Source organism: Chaetodon trifascialis, chromosome 16 (genome assembly GCF_039877785.1).
Source record: "Chaetodon trifascialis isolate fChaTrf1 chromosome 16, fChaTrf1.hap1, whole genome shotgun sequence".
NCBI lineage: Eukaryota > Metazoa > Chordata > Actinopteri > Chaetodontiformes > Chaetodontidae > Chaetodon > Chaetodon trifascialis.
The window spans coordinates 17600682-17627673 of NC_092071.1; the positions used below are offsets into that span (position 1 = coordinate 17600682).

The window sequence follows — 26992 nt, forward strand, 5'->3', positions numbered from 1 at the left end:
CACACGGCCTGTTTTGCAGCCTGTAATTGTGTAAACAGACTAATGTTTCAGCACTACAATGTCTAACTGTCAACCAGGACAAAGACATGAGACAAACACATGCGCAGTCCATCGAGACGAGGTGTACAGTTGAACTCTGGTTGGTGTTCTTTTGTTCCTGATGTGACTAGACTAGACTGCTTGTACAATTAAAGGCTGTAACTCAATCAGTGTGCTCCAGTCCCTTGTTTCCCCACAGAAGTTTCCTGTCCTCAAAATGACAAGCATCTTGTCCAGCTGGATATTGCTGGAAGATGTGTCCTGTTTCAACTTGTACTAACAATCTAAACAAGCCTTTTATTATTTATTCTTCTGTGGTACTATCTCAAAGTAACACTTCTCTAAGACCTTATTCAGTCAAGCACACATTATGTTCTTCTTTGTATTATCCTCTATTATATGACCTGCAACTAAGTCCCTCACCAGCAGCTGAATATGCAGACAATGTTATTCCAAAGGTGTCTGTGATGGAGTCCAATTCTGTCTCACTCACAAACACTTCTATTGCTTTTATCTTATTTCAAATGCTGACTGCAGCTCAGTCGCACACACACACGCATGGCATTACATCAAGCAAGAGTCACTGTGCGTCCTGCATCGTCTCCCTCCTCTTTCCTCTCTTTCAGGTTCATATGCAGACACAGCCTCAGACTGTCTCTCTCCTGTCTCAGTATATTCAGGAGTGTTCCTTTTGCTGTCAGTCCTCCCCTGCCCACAGTCTACATCCACTGTAGATCCCTTGACCCTATCAACTGTCTACCAAGCAGCTCCTCATTAGAAATGAGTCCCAGTATTTGTAGAGGATTGCTCACCGCTAGGTTAAATTAGCTATCAGTCCAACCATTACTCTCGTCACCTGTTTGTCTGTTACAGTACCTGTCTGAGGTCTGTCTTCCTATTTGCCTGCTACCTGTATGCTATGCCTGATGCCCAGTTGCTTGAATCCAGTATTAATCATGGAAAGGTGGAGAGTGTATGGAGCACCATAACAAACAAGTCCACTGTGCACAGTATTTTGTGCCCTTGTGTTATGTGCTAAAGTGCAAGATTCTCAATTAAAATTTATTGAAACCAATGAAAGTTTCCCCCTGAGAATCTGCTCCTGCCATCTTTATGACTGTTTGATCCAGCCATGACTTTGGCTCCATCAAGTCTGGATCAAAGTACCTTGCAGTCATTATTGGCTCCTGGTATTATACAGTCCCATTAGTGTTTCTTTCCATGACAGAAACACTGCATTGTCTAAGCCAAAAATAATAATAATCTTCCAACAAGCTTTTCGGTGGGTGTTTTAAAAAAGTACAGTTACCGTACTCATGTGACCGTTCATATATACTGTACTTATTTCATTATAACATTACATAAAATGCAGAATTCAAGATAAATTGTAATATGCCTAAATGCTGCTGAAAAACCTTAAAAATAGATACTTGCACATTATGAAAGCAACAGCCACTGAATGTATGGAGTCACTCACTGATTTAACTGATGGTATGTAGGTGTGTGTGTGTGTGTGTGTGTGTGTGTGTGTGTGTGTGTGTGTGTGTGTGTGTATCTATATATATATTATTTATATATAACAATACACTGGGAAATTGTAGGTGTTTTCTAGGAAGTTCAGTTACATAACTGTACTAGCAGCAATTCTCAGAGGTATTATGTTCCAATTATAAAAATACATTGAGTACTAGGCATTCTGTATTATGAACTATGGTCACTAGACTATATTTAAGTTGGTTTGGCAATCCAACATGTGTAGCACAGTATGGGCCAACATTTGCCAACAGTGCTGTTTACATGTGAAACAGCAGCAGTACTGGTGACCAAACAATTTCAATACAATACAGTGTACAGCACAATGTATGGAATCACACACTTATGCTATAAAACGGTAAAAAAAAAACAAAAAAAAAAACATGCAGCACAGGCAGGGTAAATTATTCCCTCATCTACAATGTTTTTTTTGTTTTGTTTTTTTTTTAACCTCACTTTCCTTCTAGCCTTCCTTTTCTGGGTAATCATCCAGGGCAAATATGTAGTACACAAAGAGCTGTGTGTGTGTGTGTGTGTGTGTGTGTGTGTGTGTGTCGTGCCTGTTTGAAAAATACTGGAAGGCAGATTGGAAACAGAGATAAGAAAAGATAGGAAAATAAGTCAACTGCACTCTTTGCTTTCCCAACTAAAATGCAGATGGCATATTTTCGATGATTTCTAGGTTTCACTGGTCTTAAGTACAGGTAAGAGTGAATAATGTGTCACAGTCTTGTAGAACAAGTGCAAATTTTGCCTCTGGCCTCATCTGTAATACACCTCTGCCGAGTTCAAACAGCAGTATTGGGCTAAATTGGGCTAATCCCAGCTCAAAGGGATGCCTAAAGTTCACAAAGTGTGGGCCCTGCTTAACAAAGAAGCAGGTTAATTAAGACTCACAGTGACTCACTCTATCCCTTTTCCTGCTCGAACAATCCACTGGAGTGGCTTTAGGTAACTGCAGAAAGGAATGGGGATGAACGAGTAGCCCACAGGGGGACAACACTCATCCATTTTTGATAAATAAAGCTTTTGAATAGTGTGACTGTATATTAAGGATGTATTTACTGCCCTTCAAATAATCATGATTGCTGTGTAAAACAAAACTCTACGTGTTTCATACCACTCACACTGCGTTTTGTTGTAATGTAGGATTCTCATTAAGTGAAGTGTGAAAAAAGGTGCTAGCTGTTACACCCAAAAGGACTAATTATCAGCTGTAATGGCCAATGTGAGTCCCAGGTTTCTCCAGCAACCATCATGCAATATCACACATTCAAAGGTGACAAGGGGGGAACTAAAAACTACTGAAGGAGCTTCTTGCTGCAAGGCTTACCATGTCTATATATATATATATCTCATATGAATGTAAATGAACAAAATCACTCGTAACAGCTAATTTGAATGAGTAAATTGGCATGCATGCTTGTGTCATGACATATTGCTCATATAAATATTATTAGTATTATAACATTTATATGATGTAGTGTTAGATTTCAATCATAATTCAGCAACAACTATTATTTCCCTGTCTATTGTCTACTGTAATTTATTGCACATGACGGGCTGTAAATCTTGCATTTAAACAACATCATTATTGCCATATTGATATTTATTCCTCAAAAATATCCACACTTTCCTGTGCATAAATACTGACCGAGGCTCAATAACAAAATTGCAACATACACCTGGGAGTGGTTTAACTTGCCAAGACCCTGAGGAAAATTCCCAATGTCCCCACTTTAATTACAATATTACCCAAACAGGTGCAAGCAGTATGGAAGCAATTGTAAGGACCTTTGTTCAGTACAGGGAAACTGCAGCACCCTATCGTGGAGACAGCTCATCCTGTTTGTTTCAATCCAGTATTTCATTCTGGGTTTGTTTGATGGTACATTTGCGCATGTTTTTTTTCTTACCAAAGAAATTGGCTTTCTTATCAGAAATAGTAGACAGAATGGCTCAGGTATATTTTTACTTTCTAAGTGTTGTTAGGCTTTCACCACTTACTGTAAAATACCACTCTTTTTTTAATTTGCAAACATTTCCTTAGCGTTTGCTATAATACAAAAGAGTGTTGACAAAGGAGCGTGGAGGACAGGAGCCTGTCTATATCAGCCTCACACGGGCTGTCATCTTTCTCTCCGCTCGTGTTGCAGCAGTGCTACATCTGCACAGAGGCTTTGGAACATTCGGCGGAAAAAGGCACTGTCCATGGTTCTGAATTTCATTGGTTCTAGACACATACAGTACATGACAACCGCTGGTTACGACTGTGGTTAAGGGTTTCGGATGTCTAAGTCTATTCCTGTCTGTTTTTTTCTTTTCTTTCTTTTTTTTTCTCTTTTTTGGGAAAAGGATTTATTATGAATTTGCTGTGAGGCAATGGATATTTTTTGCCAAACTGCCTTCAACTGTGTTTAGAGGCAGTATGTCTGTTGTACTATATTAGAGCCCGGAAATGGCATTTCAGGAATTCTGTTCCAAAGTGGGTTAATCTAAAGCAATTACAGGGCTGAAAAATTCTCTACAGACTCTTGGGAGCAGATCAAAATGTTTCTGAATTGATAGCAGAACTAGCTCCTAGTGTAGGAAACAAAACAAATATTGCTTTGCACATATAGCTGGCACATGCTTAGATAATGCTGTGATCAAATTAGAACATCTGAAACATCTGTTGGGTTTTGGCACCCTCAACAAGCCATTCTATACTATACAGCATTTAAATATTATGATATTCAGCCTCAGGCTTTTCTCAGGATGGACTGATGGTGCAGACATTCCTATAAAATGAAAATATTCTCTGATGAACAAATCAATTATTTGTTGGACAAACCAATTTATGTGTGCAGTATACATTACCTAGAGTTAAAAAGGTGCAACAAAGGTACATCTAAACAGATATTAGGGCACGGATACACCCACACAATATAGTAAGCATAACACTTGTCCCTGTTATCAGTCTATGTACATTTGTTCGTGAAATAGCACATCCTATCAAATCTGGTGATTTTGCCCATGCATTCATTTGCAGACATATTTGTGAATTAGGGTCCTCTATATGGACCCTCAGGACACAATGCTTCCTGCTGTCTCTAATCTTGACGTGAAACTTAAATGACTAAATGTCTAAACCCAAACCTGACCCTGAACTGATTAATTCTAACCAAAACCCCAAAGACACACACACACAGAAAGAGAGATACCTTTTACAGTTTCCAGATCAGACTTTAGTTTGTTGAACACTAACTCAGATTTCCCCCAACAATATACTGGTATTCATAAGTAAAATGCCTCTAATTTAAGCCTTGGAGAATTAGAGAGAAAGAGTGAAAATGCTGCAGACAGTTACAGAGCTAAGCTTTGAGGTACAATCCTTTAAAAAAAGTTTTATCAAAAATGCATATTACATTATGTGCACTCATAATCTGTTAACACACAAGCTGTCATTTTCAGACACAATATCAAGAAGTTTAGTACAAACCTAGACACCTGACCAAGTTCCCAATGAAAAGCCATTGTCAAGTATAGCACAGTTAATTAAAGCAAGGACACCACTCTACATCTGTCACATCACTTGGCAGTTACTTTAATTATATATTTTGGTCAATCTGTTCTTCCTGATGTGAGAGGGGATGCCATACATGAGACAACATCTGCTGAGGTATGTCACATGAGCTTCAACATCTGTCCATGTTTTTACACAGCCTGTCAATCACTGGAGTCATGTCTCATACGCATTTATGTTATCGTATTGAGAAACCACAAACATTGTCAAGAGCTGAGGGCTCACATCTGTGCTGCAGTTACAATTAACACTCTTTAACTAAGCCGCAAATCTACGCACAAACACAGAGATTGGCACTACACACAAATACCCAGACACACCCTGTGGCTTTCAGTCATTTTGGTCCCTTATGTTGTCCATCAAGGAGACAGTGGTGACTGTTCTCTAAACTGACTCCACCCACATAGGCTTGTGATCACCTAAGCTGTCAGCTAGCATCTGCTGAAACTACCAGCCAGCCAACTGTGAGACTGGCTCTGAAGACATCTCCACAGAAAATGTGTCACCTGCACATGTTCAGAACGCAGTGGCATATTTCCCATTTATATGTTTTTGCTAATTTTTATGTGGCAAACTTTGTCTGCAAAGCCTCAGGGAATGTCAAAGTGTTTTGTATGTATGTCACTATGATTCAATATATAATTCATGTTGAATGAAATTAGATGGTAAATGACCACATCAAATATTTTCAATGGCAAAATGACCATTTTCAGAAGACTCTGCAGAGACATGATTATTGCATTGTTAACTCATCATTATTTGTGTAATTCACAAACATATTATTTAGTACCCAGTAAAGATCTATCATATGAACTGCTGATCATGGGTGGACTACATTTTTTTGAGAGGCAATGCCCCTGTAGTAGGCAGTCTTTGGATTGCTCTTTGAAGTTACGTGATGCTGTTTCAACCTCCTACTGACACTGGGGGATTTTTCCTCATGAAGACTGAAAGTTCAGTACAATAGTTACTGGGAAAAGGGAGATGGATTTCAATAGTCCACGTAGCTATCTTAATAAACCAATGGGATCACAAAATATGGGCATTTTGCTGTGCTATACAGAACATTATACTGTATAAGGATAATAGCAGTCAGCCTTATCCCCCCCTGAACACACACATACACACACACACACACACACACACACACACACACACGCACACGCACACGCACACGCACACACACACACACACACACACACACACACACACACACAAATACATATCTACACTTGTCTAGCCTAAGACACACATTCACACACTTGCAGATGACACAGAAACCTAGAGACACACTAGCTTTCTATCCCTAGACTCTACAATTTTTCCGTTCGTAATCCCCTCTGAGTCTATTAATATTTCTGTTTCCATGGCGATTCGAGCTTTGCCAAATGTTGTACAGATAAGGGGAGATAAGAGCATAAGGAGCAGAGAGATAAGAGCAAGTGACCTGCAGAGATCAGAGCACTAGAGGTCAGGCAGAAGAGCAGAAGTAAGTCTCTGAGAAATGAACCTTCGCTGCTCAACTCTACCGCCAACCTGATTAAAAAAACAAAAAATGAAGGGCCGTCTAAGTTTTCTATTATTGCAACACCTGAACATATGTGTGGAGTTCAGAATTTTTGCATCAACTTCTTTGTATATCCAATTTCACCCTGCAGAGCAGTTACATGAGAATAAAACGAGTAGTATGACAGCTTGTTACAACAGTCAATATTAGGAGAAATAAGTGATATCATATTTTGTCTACAACCATGGAAAAGTTTAGCGACAACCAGAATTTTGGTGAATTCCATGTCATTTAATTTTAAACAAGTTAGAAACAGTTTAAATGGGAGCAGATGTTTGGTCTCCCCTTAATGTGTCATTGCTCACATTATGCACAGTTATTCAGATAATGAAATTGTGAATAAGAACAAAGTGACAGTAAGAAATCTGCAATACATTTATATCATTTTCCATTTTATGATCTGGACTCACAGCATTACAATAGCAAAAGCCATTCAAATTATTCAAATTTGATAGCATGTTATTGTCTTGTAAGTAGATCATGATATATTACTGTATCTGACAACATAATCCCACATGAGGGTTGTTCATTCTGTAAGATGTTTTAAAAATGTTGCTACCATCTGTTCCTCTAACAGACCACATAGACAGTACTTATATTTTGTAAGGCATAACATACCTGTTTGTTGTTGTACTTCGGCTGGCTGGTCTTGTAGCTGTAATCTGAGTACTGGTCTGAGCCGGTAGAGTTGTCATCTCCTCCCGTCCCCACAAAGGTGTTGGTGGCAGGAAGGTCCTGGACAGCCTGATGCTTCTGTGAGGCTGAGGGGGACTGGGCCTGCAGCTGGATGGATGGTAGAGGGGAGTTGGAGCGGTAGTGCCGGCCTATATCAGGGCTTCCTGGCGAATATGTTAAGGGCAGGTGTATCCTGGGGCTATCATTGACTCCATCAAGGTTGAACTTGAGACTCTTTTGAAGACTGACCTCCTCTTCTTCTCCAAGTGGTTTTGGGGACTTCTGGGGTTTTCCTTTCCTTCCTCGTTTGCCTTTGGCATTCTTTGGTGCCTGTTTGGGTGCATATAAGTCCTTTGTTTCCTTCTTGCCAGCCTGATACCCACTCTTAGTTTCTCTCTGGATGCGATGTCGAATAAATACCACCACCAAGATCAACATGACAACACCTGCCACACCAGCAAGGCTTCCAAACAAAATATTACTTCGCTGTGCAGCAAAACCATTGTCAGGATCACCAGCAATGTCCCTGTCCAGTGGAGTGTAAAGACTGTGTCCAACTAGGGCCTCTACTAAGCTGACATTTGAAATGGTTTCATTCACATAGATGTGGACCAGGGCAGTGGCATGACGTGCAGGCTTCCCCCTGTCACTCACTCGCACCACTAGGCGATGTAGTCCACCATGTTTTCGGGTCATTTCTTTTGCTAGAGTGATCTCCCCACTGGAGGGGGAGATGCGAAATAACTGGTAAGGGTTTCCACCAGCAATACTGAAGACCAGCTCTGCATTAGGCCCACTATCCAGGTCTTCAGCTTCCACAACCTCAACATGACTGTCTGGGGAAGCGAGAGGTGACAAGCGCCTGAAGGATGAATTGGAGGGCTTAGTGATAACAGGGTCATTGTCATTTTCATCCAGTACATTGATGGTAACACCCACATATGAAGATCTGGGTGGCTCCCCTCCATCCACTGCTTTTAGACGAAAAGTATAGCTGCTTTCTTTCTCTCTGTCAAAGGAGATGCTTGAAAGAATGGTTCCTGTTCCATTTTGAACAACAAACTTCCCTCCATCAGGCTCTACAGAGAGGTGAACACGAGAATTCTCACCTTTGTCCACATCCAGGACTGTCACCATGCCAACTGGACTGAGGGGAGGCATATTTTCCAAAACTGAAAAGCTGTAGCCACTAAGCATGAACTTTGGGTCATTGTCATTACGGTCAAGGACTTTTATGACAACAGTTGCTGTTCCTTTATGAACAGGTGACCCTTTGTCTGCGGCAGTGACCCGAAACTCATAGTTTTCTTTATGCTCACGGTCAAGTGGGCTTCGTGCTCTTACTTCACCCGTATTTGGGTCAATCTCAAACAGACCTTTGATGGATGAGTCTGCCACAATATTATAGAGGAGTTCTGCATTGGTGCCGCTGTCAGCATCCAAAGCTGTAACATCCAAAACCTTCTCTCCTGGTTGGTTTTCTTCTGCAAAATCTACCTCAAACAAGGTTGGGGAGAATACTGGGGAGTTGTCATTTACATCAGTCACCTGCACCTTCAAAGAGTTTGTACTAGAGAGTGCTGGATTTCCAGAATCCACAGCCACAATCTCTACTCTGTAATCCCTAACCCTTTCGTAGTCAAGAGGAGTGGTGGTCTGTAGGAAATATTTCCTTTTGTTGTCACTGGATGAGTCGCTGGCAGGGCGGAGCTGGAAGGGTACATCTCCTGCGACCACACAAGTGACCACAGCATTCTCTCCCTCATCCTTGTCAGACACCTGCACCAAAGCAACGGCTGTTCCTACTGGCATGTCCTCTGAAATGTTAGCCACTCCTTCACTGTGTGTCACAAGGCCAATCCCACGAATCTCGACAGCTGGAGCATTGTCATTTTGGTCAGTCACCTCAATGGTTACAAATGTCTTAGAGCTTTTAGGTTGAGGACCCTTATCCCTTGCCACCACATAAAAGGACAAGCTGCTGATTTCCTCCCTGTCCAGTGATCCTTTGACATAGATAATTCCAGAAGATCGATCAATTCGTAAGAGTTTCGGCACTGGGTCTACTGCTTGGTGAAGGGTGTACTCAATTTCTCCGTTAGGACCCATGTCCGAGTCATTTGCTTTGACCTACAACAAAATGAATTCTGTGATTAAAGGCATGATACAGTATGTGCTAAAATTTGGGGTTAGAATTAAAGGAACTCTAGGAGTAGGATTTTCTGTACTAATCATTGGTCAATGAATAAATTAATCGGATTTCAGATCATTTCAAAGCACAGCAAGTGAAGCTTTATTAGGGTATATTTCATCCTTGCATTTCCTCTTTTCTTCTGGTGGTTATGTCACCGGCCTTTGTTTCCCATTTCTTGTATTTCAGACAATGGGCTAGAGAAAAGGTTTACATTTAAAAATACAGAAAAATACTAGGGCTGCTATTTCTTTCATGACAGCCTGTACGATTTCACAGCGGTATGTAGAGAAAATCCTACACAGAGTATCTTGTGCCTACAATCCGCCATTGTATCTCTATTTCTGCAAGTATAATAGAACAAAAGCAATAAGCAGCTTAATTACCTGTACAAGCATAAAATGCTAATACTGTAATACTTCTAGTATTACTTAAAAAATGCACATTAGAATAGTCTGAATGAAACAACTTGAATGAAATTCATTTTAAAAACACATTTTATGAAGATATGTGAACTGATGGAAATAGGCTTGGCCTTGGTTTCCCGAGAGCTCTGAGACGAAAACATTCAGAGTTGTAAAGCTATTTCTCAATATTTTAAAGCACAATGCCAGAATAAAAATATCTATCTTTGACTTGGATTTACACATTAACACTGAATCTGAGGAAGTAACTCAGCACAAATATGACGCACAGTCTCATTTTTCAAAAACATCTTAATGAAATAGCTGAGCAGTGCCGTTTATTCGTTGCTGAATGTAAAATTCAAAACAATACATCAAGCAGCACAAACAATTTTGGTTACAATTTAACTTGCTTCAGACTGCAATTTGATTTAAAATGAAAGAATGAATTCTTAAGAGAAAGTATATTTGCATCACAACCTTACCTGCAACACAGAGTGCCCCACTGGACTGTTTTCCGACACTTCCGCCTCATACGTGGACTTTTCAAACTTGGGAGAGTTATCATTAGCATCAGTCACAACCACTCTCAGCAAAGCGCTGCTGTAGCGCTGAGGGTTTCCTCCATCCACTGCCTTGATGGTGAGGTCATAGGAATCCTTTAACTCACGATCTAGGTTGCCCAGGACAATGAGCTGTGGGAGCTTCCCCCCTCTGTCATCAGCCACCTGTAAACCAAACAGTGTTGCTGCATCTGGCCCGGCAGTTAGAGCATAATCTGCAACCCCATTCCTTTCCGAGTCCCTGTCTGTAGCGAGAGGTATGGAGAATAGTGCCCCCATGATTGTGTTCTCAGGGACAGAGATGGTGAGCACAGAAGAGGGAAACTGTGGAGTGTTGTCATTGATGTCCTGTACCTCGATGCGTCCTTCAATGAGTCGTGGGCTTTGGTTTTGTATCAGATCAGTCACTGACACCTCAAATTCCAGGTAGCAGGGTTTACCCTTAGCCAGGGATCGACAGTCTCTCAGGGTCTCTCTGTCTATGGGAATCTCTGTGGTGAAAATGTCTCCTGTCTTTCCATCGACACGAAGGTAAGGGGCACCCACCTCCAGCTTGTAGAGATGACCCGAGTCTGGCAGGCCCTGGTCTGCTGCCAGGCTACCAATGAGAGTGTTGGGAGGCTGCTCCTCCTGGACCCGGTACAGGATGCTGCCTTCAGCAGAACCAAAGTGCAGCACCAGGACCCAAAACAGCACTACTGGTAAATTCAGTTCCATTAGGTCATCAGAAGATGCCTGCAGGATGAGAAAGAAAGAGATATTTGTGTCAAAATGTTTTTTTCCTTTTGGAAATCATGTCTTCAGATTCAGCAATAAAACGCTTTGTAGCTGTACGAGCTTGATACCCAATAATTATTTATCTCTAATTATAAAGGAAAATCACAGAACTCACATCAGCATATTCTTAAGACCAGAATGATACATTTAGTCAGCAGGAAAAAAAGACTGTATTCATTCTATTGTTCTGTTATAACTCTGCGGCTGTAAAATGAATTATTTTTGTCAATAAGTTGTACCAAAAGCGACAGCAGGCCCAGAAGCACAATATAATAATTAGACAACAACAACAAAGGGAAAAGATGCATTCCTTTAAAAATGCAACCATAACTATATCCCAACAAGTTTTTTTTTTTTTTTTTTTTTCTGTCCTACAGCTTCAAGGGTTTCAATGAATGCCTCATCTGTGCAAATTTCATGTAGAAATGAATGTAGGAAGACAAAATTATATCTTGTGAGCTTACACACAAAACAAACTTGAGGGCCAGTGTGGATTGTTTCAGCTGCATAATCAAATAAAAATGTAATACCAAGTAAGATTCAGCACAGCCTGAGAGACTCATTATTTTAGTATTACACTAATAGACATTGAGTGGTGAAGCAATGTAGCTCAAAAGTAACCTACGGTATCAGGCATACCCTAAAAATAAATCCTTACAAGCCCGCCAAGATATTGTCTAATGACAAAGTTGAAATGTTTGATCTATTTCATTACTAGAGAGGCCTCAACAACAAGGGCATGCATACTAAGGGCCAATCAGGCAACGAGGCTATTTCTTCCAATGCAGATTAAGCAACTTGGCCATTATCATCACATGCAGCTTGCAACAATGCACAATGCAGAAATTTCCATCCACGCTCCATTGCTACTGGCTAGTTCAAACACGGTAATCATTATGTTTGATTCTGAACCTTTCAACTCTGTAATTACGACCCATTATTTTTGTGTCTTCTTTGATCTGTATTCCCTCTAGCTAAAGAATTCTGACTTTTTCATGCTACAATGATTTTACACTATAATTATTTCCTCTGTGTGTGTGCGTGTGTGTGTGTGTGGGGGGGGGGGGGGGGGGGGGCACGTGTGGAGTTCTATTGGTAATTGAAAAGGAAGCAGTCATTGAGGAGGCACCAAGGTCCAGCGCTCGTGGGTACAAACATAAAAGTGATGTGTAGTCAAAGTTACCTTACATACAGAAGAATCCCAATAGAAAAAAAAAGAAAAAGAAGAATACAGGTCAACTGTTACCCTGAGTGTAAGGATCAGGTGGGATCAGTATCCTTAGTTTGTGTGGTTGTGAGAAAGACAGAAATATAAATTAATATGTGCAAAAAGTGTTAATCTGAGCTTAAATCCATACATTCTACATCTCCTCACATACAACAATGTTCCAGAGAGAAGCAAAGCAAATGTGTATTAAGCTAGACAGCAAAACACAAATATACAGAAATCCAATGAGAAATCCAATTCCTTTTGAATACATTAAAATTGGAAGTGCAGGTTATTGATGCACTAATTGCTCAGTTATCGATGTGTCCCTTTCTACATTTGCAGGGCCAGCCTCTAGTCAATGTGGCGTGAATGGTGAATGTGCCTTCTGTGTGTTCATGTGCACAGGGGGAAAAAAAAGGCAGGCAGGAGTAAAAACATAATCAGCGGGTACACTGCAAAACACATTTCTTTTCCCTTAAACTGGTATAATTATGACAGGTCATTCTAAATCACACTGTATATGTTTCATACAGTGTTGCTGTCCATCTTCACCTTGAACATCAGCTTGTAAAATGATGTCTAATCACTCATATTTACACAAGCATTTTTTTTTTTTGGCTTATTTTTTATTCAAATATTCACTGTTGAATTTGAGTTTGCAAAATAATTTTTGCAAAATGGCCATTTAAAAATGAAAACCAGAATGTTTTGTTTAGCTGTACCGTGCCTGACATTACAGCCACTTCCAGAATGAATAGGTGTGCTTTGATAGTGACATGATTGTTATGGTTGATGACACTCATGACTTAATGTCTTCCAGTTGGCCTCATGCCTGTCTTCCAGATGGCACCGTGCCTGGCGGCCACAGTGAATTGCTGTTCTTTTTTTTCTTTGTTTACATTTAGATTAAAATTCATGTTGTTTATGGAATGCATGTTTTCACTCACAGAATCTAATATCGGTTTAATATTATTGACATCATGCCTTCGGGTTTTTATCTCACATTTCTCAGCTATCTCACAAATATTTAATCAAAAGCTTGACAGCAATCTTTTTTTCCACCTTATCTCAAAGCACTGTAAGTAAGGTGGTGAAGTGAAACTTGTGCTGAGGTTTTTCACTGGTAGACCACTGCATGTCTCACCGAGGTTCACCACCTGAGCAGCACAATGTATAAATTAGAACTGCTGAACACAACTAGGAGTGACATTCCCTGCATCTCAGCACTTTTTCTCTGAAAACCTTGGTTATCATCTGCCATCCCAGATGGTGTGGTAGACCCATAAGACTACAAGCTGAATGAGGCAGATCGCTCTGCATAACTCAGCATAAAATCAAAGGGGGGAACAGGAAGTTAGTTCTTCCAGTGTGCTGAAATGTGTCTGTCTTATTACAATCCTGGCCAACCACTCTAAAATCTTCTGTAAGGACTGAATTCTGCAATAACAATGCCAACAAGTGGGGCAGATCAGATATTAAAACTGGACTGGGCATTGAAATCTTCAGGAAGTGTGGGGCGAGGAAAGTGAGATGCTTTTGGCAGCACAGTCGTGGTTATCTGACAGAATCACAACAGAGACTGCTTTCATTTGTGCACTGACTACCCATTATAACTATAAAATCGCAGAGCTACATAGCAGTTGCTTACACCAAAGGACAGCAAAGACCTAGCTAATGCTTGGGTGACCTCTACTGTACTACAAGTTGCATGAGTGGAGTACACACTGTACTTCCTTTATGCCGCGCTATTAGGGCTCTGTACAGCCTAAAGGGCTCATACTGTAATTCCCTTAAGCGCTGTTTGCTGCAAAAAGCATCCTGCACAAATAGACAAACCAACAAACACATTGAGCCAAACACTTATGGAGGTGTTTCTGAGCAACAAATATTCTGGTGAAATATCTTTCCAAACACAATCAAGGCATCCGCTGTCTTACTGAAGAGAGAACTTTAACTCTACCAGTGAAGCAGCATTCAGCACAAAGCCTCATGCTGTGATCACGCAATGGTCCAGATGGTTCCAACATTGAGAAAAACTGAAGGCAGCCTGTACCACAGTATGGAGGTGGACCTTCAAAGACAGTCTCAAACTGCCTGATGGGTCTGCTATTTGCTATATCTCCTGTGAAGATGTTTAACTTTGCAACAAAGAATGCAGTCGAGGCAATACTGCTCAGTAATGGAGTTTAAGACCCTGAGGAACATCACAGCATAGGGCTGCCACAAGAGCACTGCCTGGCCAAAACCCAGCTTATTAAGACCATCAGGGGTGCCAAGTTCAAGTACAAGACCGGACTAGAGAGTCAGTGTTTCATGACTCATGCTCAGCATGGACATCACTCCACGGACTCACAAGCTGCAGGAGAAGCTCACCCAAGCATACCCCTTCACCTGCCAATGACCTCTATAGATAAGAGTGGCTCTAGGAGGGGAAGAAAGTCTCACTCCTGCTCACTGTGTCACCTGGGAGTCTGTTGTCACCGTTAATGTTTTGCTGAAATGCAGAAGTGTTGGGATTGATATACATGACTGTTCTACCCAAAAATAGACAAACAAGGCAAATATTGTACACATATATATATACACACACAGTCTATTTATATATGATACTATATGCATCAAACAATACTGTGTGAAATGTGATTTCTGAAAAACTGCACACCTCTCTTCACTACAAATAGACAAATTTCCATCAAAAAAATAAATGAATGCAGGGATTTTTTTTCTCCTTTGTTTATACAACCATATAGCCTTTTAATAATTTAAGAGCAGTGGATTTGTTTTGTAACAAAATACAAAATATGCAAAAGAGGACAAAGCATAGATTAAGCATTCACAATCAGAATATTGGAATAGTTGTAGCAACTTCAAAAGGAATAGAGAGAAGACTTGAATTTCACCAGTGGATGCAGGAATAAAGGGGTCTCTCTTCACATCGAGGCTCCCTCCCCCTCTCTTCTGATCTCTCCCTTACCTCATGCATCTACCCATTTTCTCCAATGCCATCTTGAACAACTGTGAATTACCAAATTCCTCCTAGCAACCTGCCTTCAATCCTCTATCCTCTATCTCCCCAAAGGCTCAGTGCCCAGTGCCAGTGTTGCTGCTCTGCTCCTCACCGAGGAGAAGGTGTAAGACTTCACTGGCAGCTAAATATCAGTCAAACTGCAAGGTCTGATTGAGTCTCAGCTGAAGCCCTCACACAGCGCACCACCCAGCTGTACCCACTGTTCAAGAGAACATTTCAACTTCTACATGCCTACAATCACTGACCTTTCCTTTGACAAATTGCATACAATTGGTCTCATTCTCAAGAGGGATACAGCTTTCTGCCATAATGAGGCCAGGGCTGCTGAACCAGTCATAACAATGACCTCTGAGAAACTGGAACCATCTTAGCTTCCAAACATGAAAAGCCCGCTCTTTGACCACCAGGCGTTTGGTCAGTGGAAAATGCTGAAATATTTGGATCACTGTGGCCCCTATGGTAGGATCCTCTGCATTTACTCTGACTTAGAAACATCTAAAAACTGCTCCACATGTGTTTTGCCCCCCCAGGCATCTGTCAAACTGTCATCAGAAATGTTAGCATTTCATAGGTGGGAGGATCAGAGGTTAACTGGTGCACTCTATGCCAGGTGTTATGATTTCCATTTTGAGGAGAAAAAGTTGCTATGCACAAGGCATCCATATTAAGTGAATCATAATAGCTGTGTGGCTATCGAAGAAATAGCAACTCCATTGCATGATGTCATGTCAAGTAAGTGACGTAAAGGACAGAAGAAACAGAACAGTCAGCCTGTCCTTTGGCCCAACAGAGTGATGGATGGATAGATTATAACAGACAATAGATACAGTGAAATACAAAAAGAATTGGTACACCTGGGCCAGTGGATCCTGTTCTGATATTTTATCAATTACTTAGATTATTAGAGAACCATAAAGTTAAAAAAAAAAAAAAAAAAACAGAAGTAAAAGTGTGGAAGGACCATCACATATTTCATCAGTCATTTATCACCAAAGTGACATATCATCATCAATTTATCATCATCATCATCATCATCATCATCATGTATTTCCTGTATGTGACATGAACATTTCACCACTTGTTTGTAAAGGAAAATGATTTGCAATTATATTGTATCAAAATCCATCCATCCATCATCTATACCGCCTATCCCTTTCGGGGTTGCGGGGGGCTGGAGCCTATCCCAGCTACAAGAGAGGCGGGGTACACCCTGAACCGGTCGCCAGCCCATTGCAGGGCTTGTATCAAAATCAATTCATCTAATTAATTAAAAGGAAGCATAGTTTATATACACACACACACACACACATATATATATATATATATATATATATATATATATATATATAAGATGCTATGCACATTTGGCTTGAAGTAGGAGAAATAAAAAAGACAGAGTTGGCTGCATCCATGAGAGCGCTTGTCACAACACGTTAAAAACAAAGGTATGTAAAAATAAATAAAGAAATAAAGAACAATATAATTGTGTTGCGGAGCATGTGAGCCTGTCCTGGTTACCATAGAGACAGACTATCTACTGGCTGAGTCAACTCAGTGACTGACTGGGTGACACTTGCTCTTTAAGTTGGCTGCTCCACAGGTCCAACAGAAGTGACTCAAGCAGAGAATCCACTGAGGCTTAATTGTAAATTACTAATATGTCAAAGGGTTAGATTGTGTCTGCTAAAAGAAATCAGAGTATAGGAATGCAACTTATTTCATATTAATTGATTGCTTTGCAGTAACTGCAGGGACAATTATGATCCAGCAGCTTTACCAGTTTTCTTGCCCCTCTGCAAAACCTGCATTTTCACTCGTCACTGGGTACAAAATCTCTACTGTAAAACGTGCATCCCCGCTTTGCTAGAGTGTGGAAAGATAAGGGATGATTTAATGATTTTCCCAGCTGATGCGATTTGATATATTGGCTGACTCTGTGCCTTTAGCTAGTATAACAGGTAAAATCCATTACCCTCACACCAGCATGATTTATGATGGGTAGTCTCACAGCTTAGGTCTCCTTACAGCTGATCAACCAATACAATTTATGGCAACATGTTACTCTACACATTTCTAGTGACTGGAGACCCTTGCTATTAGTAATGAGAAGCCATGGCCTTTGGCTGGAAACACTTGCTAAGGGCACGGGCATTTGCTTTAGCTATTCACAAAGGCTGCTTCACACAAAAAACCCTGGTGGAGGGTCACTCCTACCATAAAATAATCCCATTACATACACTGAGATCAAAGAGGCTGCATTCAGACATCGCTACTGTTTAAAGGGAGATAATGACATACTGACACATAGACTTTATGTTCGTTATTGATCTGTGTGTGTGAGAGTTCCCTTAGATTTCCTCACAGGGATATTTTACTGCTTTTGTATCATTTTGTGAAAGTTCACTGTCTCTGTTAAGCAGTCATGTCAGAGAAGCCGCCCGCACCAGTTTGGTGAATTGATGTATTTACCAAACAGTTAGGCTTCTTTCAGCAACTCCATTACATGAGATTAGGGCACAGTATTCACATGAGACCACTGGAAATATGTTAAGTTCGTCACTGCTCAACTATGTTTTCATGGCAAGTGAATAACGTTATGAAGGGAAAATACAGAGGAAACTGAACAGACAGCCTGTCCTTTTGCCCCTTATTCATCGTTCTACATGCAGATAAATAGATAGATAATACTTGCCCATCGACAGAACCAATTCTCACACAACTGCTTCATAATCAGCTGACTGATGATCACATTCATCAGGTTTATGTCTTAGGGACAGTTTGTCAGATGCGGGCTATGGGCCTGTTTTGATCTACTCTGTTTTGACGGTTTTGGAGCCTTATATGTGTGGGAACTTGGACCGACCTCACTATGTGGAGCAGACTATTAAAATGAACCTGGTGGTCGGTGGAGTGGCGAGAAACAACACCCCAGACTCTCACTGAAGAGCAGAGAAGATTACCCGTGTGGGCACGCCGGTCTCAGATCTTTTTTCCCTCCAATTATACGCATCAATCTCTCCATAGGAAAGCTGCCGATTAGTTATTAACATGGCAGGCTATACGTCAGAAGTGTTTGCGCAAAAAAGGAAAAGAAAAAATAAATCGTTAATCGTGAGTAAACAGCTCCAAATAAAAGATCCACTAATACAGGCAATTAGTACGATGTTTGCAGCTCGTATAAAAGAAAAGGCGAGAGAGGGATGATGCAAATGGATCACATTTTCTGCTCCACAGAATCATAATGCTAGAGAAAAAACGCAATTAGTCGATCGCCAGTAGAGATCCGACTGACGCGTATGCACTCATATTGTAAGTGAAGTGCAATGATATGCAGCTAATGACTTCGAACCATCACTCACTCTACTCGGATGTGCTTTGATTGCAGTGCATCGTCGTATTAATCCTGCAGCGCATCATTACTGTGGGTGACAGATCTACACTGTTACCTTTCCACCGCTGCGTCCTATCAACCTGTAACACGGAGCCGCAGCTGTATCGGCTTGTCAGTGATAAAGTGCACGGCGGGCAACTTGTTGTATAAACAGCTCATTTGGGCCGTGGCCTGCGTTATGAGCCGTCACTTCAGACAAGTCGGGCACGCTTTCAAAAGAAACTTCATTCGCATCGCAACAGCAAACCTCCAGCAATGTCGCCCAAACGAAACAACTTTCTTGGATGATTTTCATTTCAGTACCTGAGCCAGAGACTTCTCCGTGAGCGCTTGACGCGTATAGCCAATCCGTCCGCAGCTGATGTGTCCACCGGTGATCCCAGAGGCAGGTGTCTCACCCTCAAACCTCCGTCACAGTGCTGACATCGAAATAACTTCAGCAGCCACAAAATCCATTCAAAGCATTGAGAACTTTCCGCATCAAAATGCAGGATACTGTGTCCACCGTCGTCCGGCACTCTCGATCACAGATCTCTGCCCGTGGAAACGTTAGTTAGGAGCTGTTTGCGTTGGATTCTTCTATGATAGAGCTGGGAAACGAGGAGTCTCATTCCACGGGGATCGCCTACTGTGTGCCATTTCCAATCCTCAATAACTGATCCCTGCCAAGATATGCACTCGCTGGCGCATCCCTTCGGTCCAAGTTTCTCGAGCGCTTCCCCTGATATAAGTCGGCTAGAGCGCACTCTAAGGACGCACTGGATGTCTAAACGATAGCGGCAGAAATGTCATTTTTTTTGCAACGTGAAACGGAGTAGCCAAACAAGAAGCCCATCTGAAGCATTTCCAGAGAGCAAGTGGTGAGATACTGTGGGTAGGTTACTTGCTCCCCTCTCTCCCTTCTCTCTCTACTCATCAGAGCGTGGGAGGAGGTGGGGCTCCCATCCACCGCAGCACACAGCAACTTCACACTCAGCATCACATTATGCCCGGGCTGTCGACCAGGAAATTGTGTGATTCCTACAGCTTAAGAAGATCTCATCAAACTGGGTCACCTCAAATAGGGGACTGCACCTTAATAAATAAAGTAGATCCTGCAGTCTTTTTATGTTTTTAATCCTGACTGCAATACGACCAACGATGACGAAAGGTGCACTGATTGTACAAATTGTCTAAATTTGATGTAACAGGTAGCCCGCACTGACAGTTTACCTGTTGATATGTTTTCCATGTAGCAAAATGAATGGCCTAAAATGGAAGCTGGTGACCACAGTTTATTCATTTGGCGCCACCCTCAGGCGGCTATAATAAGGAAGGGAAGTAATACAGTCCTCTCCATCAGATGAGGAAATTAAGGGAACTGAATGTTAACATGTGTTTGATGTTGAAGTAATGTTATACTTGCCAGTGAGGACTATCAGTTGCACAGGAGGAAAGGCTATACTGTTGGTGTACACTAGAATGCATTACTTATGTCTGACATCTTCTGTTAAAGCTGCAACAGTGTAATTAAAAAAAAGAAAGAAAGAAAGAAACAATGCTTTTGCTCAGGGCTATAAATCAGCATGGCTCAGCAGGGAGCGAAATCCATCCCACGCCACTGTTATTCTCTTCCTTTCTTCCCAAACACTGATGCAAGTGATCATAACTACTTAGGCATAAGCAATGGACCAGGAGCAATGAGTCAAACACAGGTTCTGTCACAGAGGAAAGCCTTAAGCAATGTCCTCCGGAGAAAACTTGATTTCCTATCTTCCCCAGCCATTCTGAAGCAAGAGTTTATCTGAGTGTTTCCAGTCTGTGATCCTTTACTCCTCCCCCATCTCTCATTAGCTGCAAACACACAGCTGTTGGGTTACCTCTCCAGGGCTCCCATTAAGGGCTGCCACTCAGGCTTACTGTGTCCCTGAGCCAATCATATTATAGCTCCCGCCCACGCACCGCCACTGCTATGCTGCTCTTCACCAGCCATACAAATAACATTTAAGTATTTTCACAGGTGGCCCATAAGTTGTCTGAGAGGAGAGCACATAGAAAGAGAGGAAAAGAACATTAGTGGAACAGAGGCTGGCATTTATTTACATGTGCAGCCATAGCAGGCAAAATCATGGAATCAGGAAACATTAGAACAGAGAGCGACAATTTGAATCAAATAATTAGATTTAATTTCAATGTTTTAAAACCTCATTTAGGATGTTGCTGTATGTGGCTGCAAAAAAATTAATTAATGAAATAATTAATTCAAGGGTCTTGGCGGTTAACAGAAATGAAGTTTGATTATCGATTTCTTCGTTAATTAAACATTTTCTCTCGAATTGTGTTGTTTTTTTTGTAATAAATCACATAAATCAAATTACAAATTAAAGGCAGGCTTTCAAGATAATTACACATAAAGCCACACATTGTCGACTTCATTTACTGAAATTCATGCATTTCTTAAACAGAACAGCCGAGACAGACTGAGGCCACGATTCAGCTGTGGTATTGTCCGTTTCAGGTATAACTGAGCGTGGGCTGAAATGCTGCTTTATTTGATGTCTTTATTAGTCAGTTTAAAGAGCTCAAGTCTGTTTGATTCCCACTCACCTTTTCCTGGTGGCCATATTTGAATATGAGAGAGGTAGAACCAGGACAAGGCGAGGGTAATCGGTGCATCAGAACAAAAGCAGAGAATGCCCTCAAACTCTCCCAAATTCCCCAAAAGAGTCTGCCCACCATGCAGTAGCTGGCCAGCACATTCTCTGTGGCCAGTGCTCTGAATATTACAGCTTCATACTTTGATGAGGAACTGATTCTTCCAAGTCTGACTTACCAGTATACAAACACTCAACAAGTATCAACTAAATGCCTGGGAAGTTTTTTCTCCAATATATATATATATATATATATATATATATATATATTTGGGACCCATCTCTGTCTTTGTCTATTGATGCTGGAAACCTTGAAGCTCAGCTCACTTGAATGCGCCCTAGGCAGACAGAATGTTATAATTCTAAGCTCACGGTTTGTTTGCAATTGCGGCACACAACACGGCATGTGAATGTGATCTGTATACATTTACATCTATTCTCTTATCACATACCACACCTGGAGCACCTTTCCTCCCCCTGCAAACACACACACTTTCAGAGGAGGTATATAGAGAGCAAAGACAAACAAAGACAGACGCAAGGATACGCACACACACGCGCACACACACACACACACAACAGAAATGGGCATACATCTAAAGGTAAAAGACTACAGATTAAAAAAAAAACCTGCAGCAAACGTTTGAAGAGTAAATCCACACGGTAAGAAAAATGAGCACATATCTGCTACTGCACTATTTACTATAGGTACAAAGGTTAAAAGATGCTGAACGTCTGGACAGATTCCCACCAGTGATGTCACAGCAGGTGCTTTTGCCTTTGCCAGCTGATGGACAACACATGACATCATGGGGTGTGGCCAGAGGTGCAACAAAGATTAAGGCCACAAGCATCAGTACACCAGCATTTTTCTGCCATATGTGATTTGGTGTGGACTTACTCTTTAAATGTCACAGGAATAAAAATAGAGTCTGAGAGATTTCATTCTCAGCTATGACATTTTTCTCTTTTCCCGGGCAGACACTGCGACTCAAATAGCTGGATCGGTAATCGTATTAAAAAGTTGAAATAGTTTGCGAGGCGAGGTAACATCTCAGCGCACAGCGTCGTTTGGTTCAAGAGCTGAAGTTGGATAGAGCCCGGTTCAAGGAGAATGACAGTGAGCGGTCAGCACTCAGAGCAGAATAGGCACTCAGCACCTCATCACGCTGCTGGCATTTGTAGCACGCTGTAAATATGCTGTGGTACCTTTACAAACAAGTGGGAAAAGCGAAAAACAAAAATGCTTTGGTGGGATAAACAGTTAAAATAGAGAAGTAAAGGAAAAGAAAATTGACAGACTGAAGTCATTCATTAAAAGTAATTGTTTTGTTTGCTACAAGATAAATTGTCACAAATAGTTACCTCATGGATAAAAGGCTGAAATTCAGCTAAAAGTCCTGGATTAATGGTTGAAATGTTCAGTCTCTACCCATAAAGTGGCAACGGGCTACAAATGCAAACTTGATCAAACAGACTTCAACATTGGCAGTTCAGCTGTATGAAACAAATTCTGTTTCATATAATAGATTAACAGTGGAATAACTGTTGAATTCAAAGGGACACACATCCATTCATCATTCTCCGCTGTAATTCCAACACTTAATCGCAGTAACAGTTTGATCATAAGAAGCAACTCTCTTTTGTTCCCTGCCCAAGATTTCCTACATGACTCATTTCTGCTTTAGTTCCATGTTCGGGTGCATAGTTCATGTATCTTCCTAATAATATAATTGTGCATGGTGCATTGGAATGTTTTTTTTTTCTCAGCTGAGGAAATGGTTTCATGATGTCGCAGCGAAACGGATCTTATTTTGGTATCACTAATTCATCACACAACTTTAAACTCCACTTGGTGAGAAGAGTAGGATGTGAGGATTATTTACAGCAGAATGGGAGCAAAGCAGGCTGAGCTTTGTAAACCTTCTTAATGAACATGTTGATATATCATTATAGAAATCTCAATGCCGCTTTAAACAAATACAAATTCCATTTTGTCTTAATGGGACGTACGCTAGATTCAAATATTTAACAGCGCCACAAACACCTGCTTTAATGTGTTTGCATTTTATCGGGGATGTTTCAGATGAAGTTGTGTTATTTCATCACAAATTTCTTTTCAAAACTCCACCTGCTAAGTCTGATGCTTTTCATGGCCACAAGAAATAGAAAAATGAAAAAACATCGCTCTCTGAGGGCTGACATGACGCAAAGACTGAAATGTGTTAATGGACAACTGATTTCCTAATGGCACTGGCATCTGAGGAGATTTAAAAGAGGTGTGTGTATAAAGCTGTCAGCAGCGGATGAACAACTCACTGTCATTCCTGTCATGATTGTGATTTTTTTTGCGTGTGTGTGTGTGTGTGTGTGTGTGTGTGTGTGTGTGTGTTTCTGACTGGCAGTTACAAAGGCCGAACAATTTACCCACTAATAATTCAACCAGCAGCTGCCAATTTGGTTATCACTTCACCTCATGCACACTTGTTTATCTTTTCCAAACGATGTCATACATGAGACAGACCGGCTGACTGATGTGTGGAAAATAAACAGGAGAAGAAGAAAAAGGGGTCAGTAAGGTGACAAAGGCAGCATGAGAAGGAAGTCAAGGGTGGTTATGGTCATAGGTTAAAGCTATACTTAAACCAGCACATTTATTCCTTCTGCATGCAGCCTGACCCTCAGTTCCCTCTAGCATCCCACATACAGGTACATCTATGCCTTTATGCTATCGTCAGCCTTTGCGTCTAGCTCTTATTCACTGTGAGAGTATACACTGAACTTAAATCAAAACGAGAGAGGGAATTTGGACTTATGTTTGGCCCCATGTGGCTCGGTTAATTAACAGAATGGGCTCTCTCGAGCAAGCACGGAGTATTAAGAGGAAGGAGGATCTGGATCACTCCTTCCTCTTAAAGAAAATGCAATATCTGAATTTGGGAAAACAAGGTGCTTCAGAAATAGTCCCCTCATCTCCACAACAGCTGGATTTCAAACAAGCAACCTATGAATACGTTCTTAAAATTAATATTATAGCACATTAGTGTGTGCGATGAGCGTATTGCACCGCAGGGGGAAGTAATCCTGTTACTGTCATGTAAACATGTCTCTATGTCTTATACTTATGCCTCCTTATCATATTCAGTGCATTTATTCCTGATTCTATGCAGCAGTGCTGGATGTCAGTATTTCTTTTAAGGGGGTTGGGGGTTGCACTGTGCATAACCATGCCAGGAGCTACACTAGTTTGCATTCCCTTCTTTTTGTTGTTGTTCATTGTTTATGTTTGCCACTGGGTTGGGATTATAACCACATGATCCTGACAGTTAGGCATGCAATAGCAGCAACAATAACATTTCTGATAGTGAAACAGTAGGCTTTAAACACTCCTGCAGTCAATTGCTGCACAGCACAGCTTCTAACCGTACACCATCTAAAGGAAGTGAGAATGTCAGAGAGAGAGAGAGAGAGAGAGAGAGAGAGAGAGAGAGAGAGAGAGAGCAAATTAAGCTACTTAGCATTTTGGTTTTGCTTTTTAAAAAGATTAAATTGTGTACAAAGCCATAAATAAATTCTATAGATTTAAATGGATTAGCAAATGGTAGCATCCATCTAGTTGGGCAGTTTCAATCCAGAATTGACTAAGTGAATAGCAGATAGCTATTTTGTCTCATTTTCCAAACTTTTATAATTATTATTAGTAATTTTATATTGTGCCAAACCATTCCGCTGATTACAGACACAGTGTAATGGCATCGGAAATGTTTCAACCCGATTTTCATCCTTCAGTTGATGTAATTGTGGGAAAATAACAGAGTTCTCTAAGCTCTTAGCTTTAATATAGGTATAGCATCATCCACTTGGCTAGATTCCCACTGAGTAACTGCAGAGTTGAAACAGATGATTGAATAAGGAAAAAGGGGGGGTTAAAAGATTAGACATCTTGCTCCAGATGTTTATTTGCTCATACAGGTCCAACCCAAATGAGAAAAGCAGAGCAGGAGTCAGCTAGCACGCAAAATAACATCATGTAAAAGCAGATGCATGTCGGTGACTGAGCAGACTGAAAAAATCCACTTCAAATTTGTGCCTTCTTACATTTTCAGACGTGAAAAGGCGTATTTGTCTAGATTCAAGTGAGCAATATATGAATGATGTGCTTTCAATATAACAGATTTCACCATGTTCTGGCATCAAATCCAATACTGCATTGGATGATGTGTAAAGGTTCCATGTGATGTGGTACATTATTCCATATAAAAGTTAAAAATGTCTGGGAGATGTATGGGTTGTAAGCAGCAAGACTGCCAAGGACAGATGAAATGCCTCTGTGTTAAACTGTATTGTTATTTTCATTATTAGATCTGGGTAAAATGGGTTCTCATTTCCATGAGATGTTCAAAATCAGATTCAGGCCTCCAAATAAATTTGGGCAAGGGCTAGAACAGGAAATCACTTTTCTTTCCTTTTTTTTTTTTTCCATCATTGTCAAATGATTAAAGCCGACTTAATGAACACCACATTTATACATATGAGATAGTAACGAAAACATGTTTTCCCATTTGAAGCATGGCAACAAAATGGCCTGCGTGTGTTTGTTTGTGTTTGAGCACTGTCAGTCATCCTGTCACACAAACCCCGCTCCACGCAGTAAAACAGTAATAGATGAGGTGTTTCCTTAGGAACAGCAGCCTAAGACCTCACCTGCCAGTGAAAGAAGTTGACCCATTCACTGGTTCATTGGTTTAAAAAACGCTGCATTCACTAATTGCCTTAGCTTGCTGCAGATATTGGCTGAAGTGAGAATAAATTATCTGATGATTGCTGAAGCTCACCCACGCAACTTTACCCAAAGGCACTGTAGGCAGGTAAAGAATGACATTACATGTTTTTCAAGTTTTCAAAAACTTGATCTCGAACTTGTAAGCCACCTCAATATCTAACTGTTTTTATGCCAACTCCAGTCGGGTATGAATTTAAATTAACGCCATAATGCTATTAAACATACAGGTTTTGCACACACAGTGCTCCTATTGCACTGTTATCAACAAAATCACAAATATTCTGTGGTAGCATATACATTAATGGTATACTGCTGTTCTTAAACATATACTGTAGTAGGTTTGCAGCTTATTTATGTGCATTTCTTTATTTTAAAAAATATAAACTCAACTGATGGGAATAATTGGTAAAAACACAAGTACATGTTCTGTATGTAAGAGACAGTCGCATCCAACACAGTCAGCCAACCTATGAATAATTAATCAGCCAAAGCACATCTGAATGCATCATAGCCACACACATTAAAATAAAGGCTTTCATTTTTCTCCTCATTCAATTAACTACCTATCTTTGAGTTAGATTACCATCCAAAGAACATCTTAAATAAACTATTCTATTCTTGTGACTGCACATC

The 26992-nt window shown here is 40.7% G+C and overlaps 1 protein-coding gene across 1 annotated transcript in view; it reads right to left on the reverse strand.

Annotated features, from left to right (window-relative positions):
• The window catches only part of pcdh1a (protocadherin 1a), an 88255-nt gene extending 68442 nt beyond the window's left edge, over window positions 1-19813 (reverse strand). Inside the window, exons 1-3 of the mRNA XM_070983312.1 lie at window positions 19247-19813; window positions 10460-11272; window positions 7323-9509 (exon numbers count right to left, since the gene is read on the reverse strand). Coding sequence (XP_070839413.1) covers window positions 7323-9509; window positions 10460-11254 — 2982 coding nt within the window. The 5' untranslated portion in view covers window positions 11255-11272; window positions 19247-19813. The remainder of the gene's footprint in view (window positions 1-7322; window positions 9510-10459; window positions 11273-19246) is intronic.
• Between the last annotated feature and the right edge of the window lie 7179 nt (window positions 19814-26992).